This window comes from Seriola lalandi, unplaced genomic scaffold (genome assembly GCF_002814215.2).
Source record: "Seriola lalandi dorsalis isolate HSWRI2012SDOR001 ecotype SW California unplaced genomic scaffold, Sedor1 jcf7180002054955, whole genome shotgun sequence".
NCBI lineage: Eukaryota > Metazoa > Chordata > Actinopteri > Carangiformes > Carangidae > Seriola > Seriola lalandi.
Genome location: NW_019525506.1, coordinates 917167 through 920816, shown reverse-complemented (window position 1 = coordinate 920816; position 3650 = coordinate 917167). Strand labels below are relative to the sequence as shown.

The 3650-nt window shown below is 41.5% G+C and overlaps 1 protein-coding gene across 3 annotated transcripts in view; it reads right to left on the bottom strand.

The window, feature by feature from the left end:
• trim36 (tripartite motif containing 36) overlaps positions 1-3277 on the bottom strand; it is a 30709-nt gene extending 27432 nt beyond the window's left edge. For 2 of the 3 annotated variants that reach the window (XM_087170649.1, XM_023394976.2), the window contains exon 1: positions 2874-3277. In XM_087170649.1, the coding sequence (XP_087026775.1) occupies positions 2874-2936 (63 nt within the window). In that variant the 5' untranslated portion in view covers positions 2937-3277. The remainder of the gene's footprint in view (positions 1-2873) is intronic. The other variant, XM_023394977.2, reaches the window with a different exon arrangement.
• Between the last annotated feature and the right edge of the window lie 373 nt (positions 3278-3650).

The window sequence follows — 3650 nt, the reverse complement described above, 5'->3', positions numbered from 1 at the left end:
GAGGGGGGAGGAGAGGGGAGGGGTCGAATCTCCATAGGAACGATCACTGCCGTCGTGTGCGCCACATAAACTTGAGTTAAGTCATTAATCCAGCTAGTTGTATTTATCAGTCGCAGGGGGAAAGTCTGCACCGTTTTACATGCAGTTAAATGTGCAATTACAGTGATGCATTGATCAAATAGCTCAACTTCATTCTACTTTATTGTGTAATTTGGGGGTAAATATTTAGTAAATAGAAAACACATCTGAGGGGTATGGGAATGTATTCATTTTGCAGGTATTTTTTTATAAACCAATGTATTGAACAAATAAAAAAATTGACCTGATGGTGGCGCTAGAGGAAACATTAGGGGATCAGCAAAGTTATTACCATTCATTCATTCATTCTGTGTGGTGGACAAATCAACGCTGCCATCCATAGTGCCGCACTCCTAGCCTGGGTAAAAACTACAATACTGTAAACATCATAAGCACCTGTTACACACAGAATAAAACACGAGTGCACTGAAACAAAAAACTGTTGCAAATAAAGTGAGGAGACGAGGGAGCTGTAATGAAAAACTGTAATTGCACTTGTGGCAGCAAAAATAAAATGTTAAGTGTGTTTTATAATGCGGAGACTGAAGTGCAAGACGTTGGCAGTTTGACTGACCTAAAGTCCATTTGTTATTCTGGTCTGCTGATAACAGTTGTGACTGAAGAGTCTGTAAGTACCTATAAAAAAAAGTTCCACACACACAATCTTGCTTAATATTTATATAAAAATAGGCTAACTAGATTTTCTGGTCTCTGGTCTGACAGTAAGCTACTGTGTCCGACTCTAACATAGGTTTCTGTACTTTATAAAAGGGGCCAATGAAAGCCATAATTTCTGTTGGCTTTATAGTCTCCACAAATGTCAGAGTCCGTTCCATTATTTCAAGAAATTTATTATCTGCTAATCGCTTGCTGCGGTGGCTACTGGTAAGGTCTGCAGTTCATCTCATAGTCCATCGGGGCCCCCGAGCAGGTCAAGTCAACAATGTTTTCATTCAAGAACCAAATGGACCATGAAACATCTTTTGTGAGTTTTGGGAGGGAGCTGCAATTTATTAAGGAAATAAAGTGCAGCATAGACAGCTGTGTGCAGCAGCAGCACAGAATGAAGTGGATGAAGTATTTGAATTAATCAAGGCCTATTGGCCAAAATGTGCACAGTCACTGAGGGCACTGCAGGCATCTATTCACTTTCCCAATAGCATTTGTTGGCAGCAAACAATACAGGCAGTTTCAGCAACACAGGTCCCATCCATTTCTAGATTTCTATATCTATTCTTCTATATCTGCCACAGCTGTTCAACAGTAAAATCATTCCCCTTGAATATTCTGTGGCTGCAGCCTGTAGACACCTATAGTTCCCATGGGAGTCTAAGATGTTAAATTTCCACCACTGCCTGTATGTGCATTTTCTGGGGATACAACAAAACCTTACAAACAAGAACTTATTGTTCATTTGACAAATCAAACTTTAATACTTAACAAATCCGTTGAATATATATTTTACTGTTTCATGCAGCTATTAGAAATTTAGTGACACATATTCGCATTTTATACTATCAACACAAACATACTTAAGGGTAAATTATGTCTGTACAGTCTCTTGCTGTGCTGTTAGTGTAACCTACAGACAGAAACCCAACAATGAAAAGCTCACAATAGGACCGCTGGTATACGTTGTGTTTATATATGTGCATATCAATTTATCTTATTCTCTGTGATGATTCTGACACTACAGAGTAAACCTTGTTGCCTATTGTCCGAGACAGGCCTAATTAAATTTTAAAATATCACTGAATTCAGCAACTGTAGCCGGCTAGTGAGTCAGTCGTGTGTATAATCTGATCTTTTTTTCATCAGACACATGAAACACAGACACTCACACACACACACACACACACACACAGCTCATGCATGCATGGATGAATGTCAGAGATGAGCATGGGGAGGTGCATTTCAACACATTCTGTCAGTATGAAATGGGTGAAAAGGGTAAAGACCCCCTCCCTATGCAGACACATATACACACCTCAGTAACCCGGTTCCCTGTCTCACTGTACAGCTGCTGCCAAGTGTCCCACATATTGACAAGAGTCTGTGATCTGCCTGCAGCACTATCTAACTACCAACACACTCAGCAACTGAAGCCTCTAATTAAACTCTTTATGTTCACGTTTTTTTTTTTTCCTCCTAAGAATAGAAGAGAAGCCTTTGCCTTAAAGCCACAAAGCACTGACACAGAATAGAACAGAGAATGTGCGGAGCTATCTATAGGTTAAGCTATTCAATTTTTTATTAATCTATTCTTCCAATATCAGAACAGAGTTATGGTTATATATCAGTACTTAATAATATAATGTAAAATAATATAACAGGCTAAATTATAAGATTACACCAGAATAGAATATTACAACATGATATAATGTAATATATAAATGGTTTATGGAATTGAAATGAACTGAATAGGTTTTATATTGATATGATTACAATAGCAGAGGCAGACATTTGAAATCGCGTTACAGAAATAGAATAGAAAAGGTGTGGACCGAACCACAGGCAATTCAGATAATCTATTAATTCTGATCATGTCACAATATCAGAATAGAGGATAGATAGTAATATTATATGCTGTAAAAGGCCACATTATATCATATAAAATGTTGGTCTTAATAGAATAGAATAGAATAGAATAGAATAGGCAGAGGTCTGGGTTAGTCAGCATCCCTGTCCGTCCTCTGCCAGCCCTGCAGGCCGGCCCGGCGCTGCTGCTGTCGGGGCACGTTGACGGACAGACCGCTGCTGTCAGAAGAACCGTAAATCATCCGGGTGACACTCACCTCGCCCCGCTCGATCCGCTCCACGATGCTGGCGAACTCCGTCATGTCCTCAGAGTCCGACATGGTTACAGATGATGATGATGATGATGATGATGATGATGGATATACAATAAGCTATACAGATCGGTGAAGGAGCACGGAAATATGAAAATGTAGCAAGACACTGAAGCAGCAGCTGCGGATCAAAAAGCTTCACAGAAAGAGGTGAGATGACATGAAAAGAGCAGAGCCGCTATTCTGAGCGCATCCTCATCACCATCCTTTTCTCCTCCCTCCCTCTCTGTGCGAGGCTTATGTTGGTCCGTATAGAGTCTACAGTACATGCGCCGGCAGCCAGAAGCCAATTTTATTTTAGTTTGCCTGATCTTGGAGGGAAAACCCCGCCCTCGTCTCCTCAGAACCTACTGTACCATCTCCCTCCTTCTCTCTCCACATCATCCCTCAACGGCGACGTCTCGACTCACAGAGCCCTTTGTATACAACTGATCTGTCATTTATCAACCTGCAGAGCATCACTCCCGTTTATCCATCAGTCACTAGAAATAATCAGAATAATCTCAGTCTGGAGATTAAAGGGGCGGGGCAGGGCGGGGGGGGGGTCTTAAATCTATTAGTGCAGCATTCAGTCAAGTTGGGCATTTACGCATGGCTGGCAGCGCGCTCACGTGTGCATATGTTGCTTTACATGGGCTGGTTTCTGCTCACTGCGACCCAAATACTGCGGCTCTGTCATCTCACAGCGGTTTGTCTTCTGTTGTCTGGGGGGGGGGGGGGTTT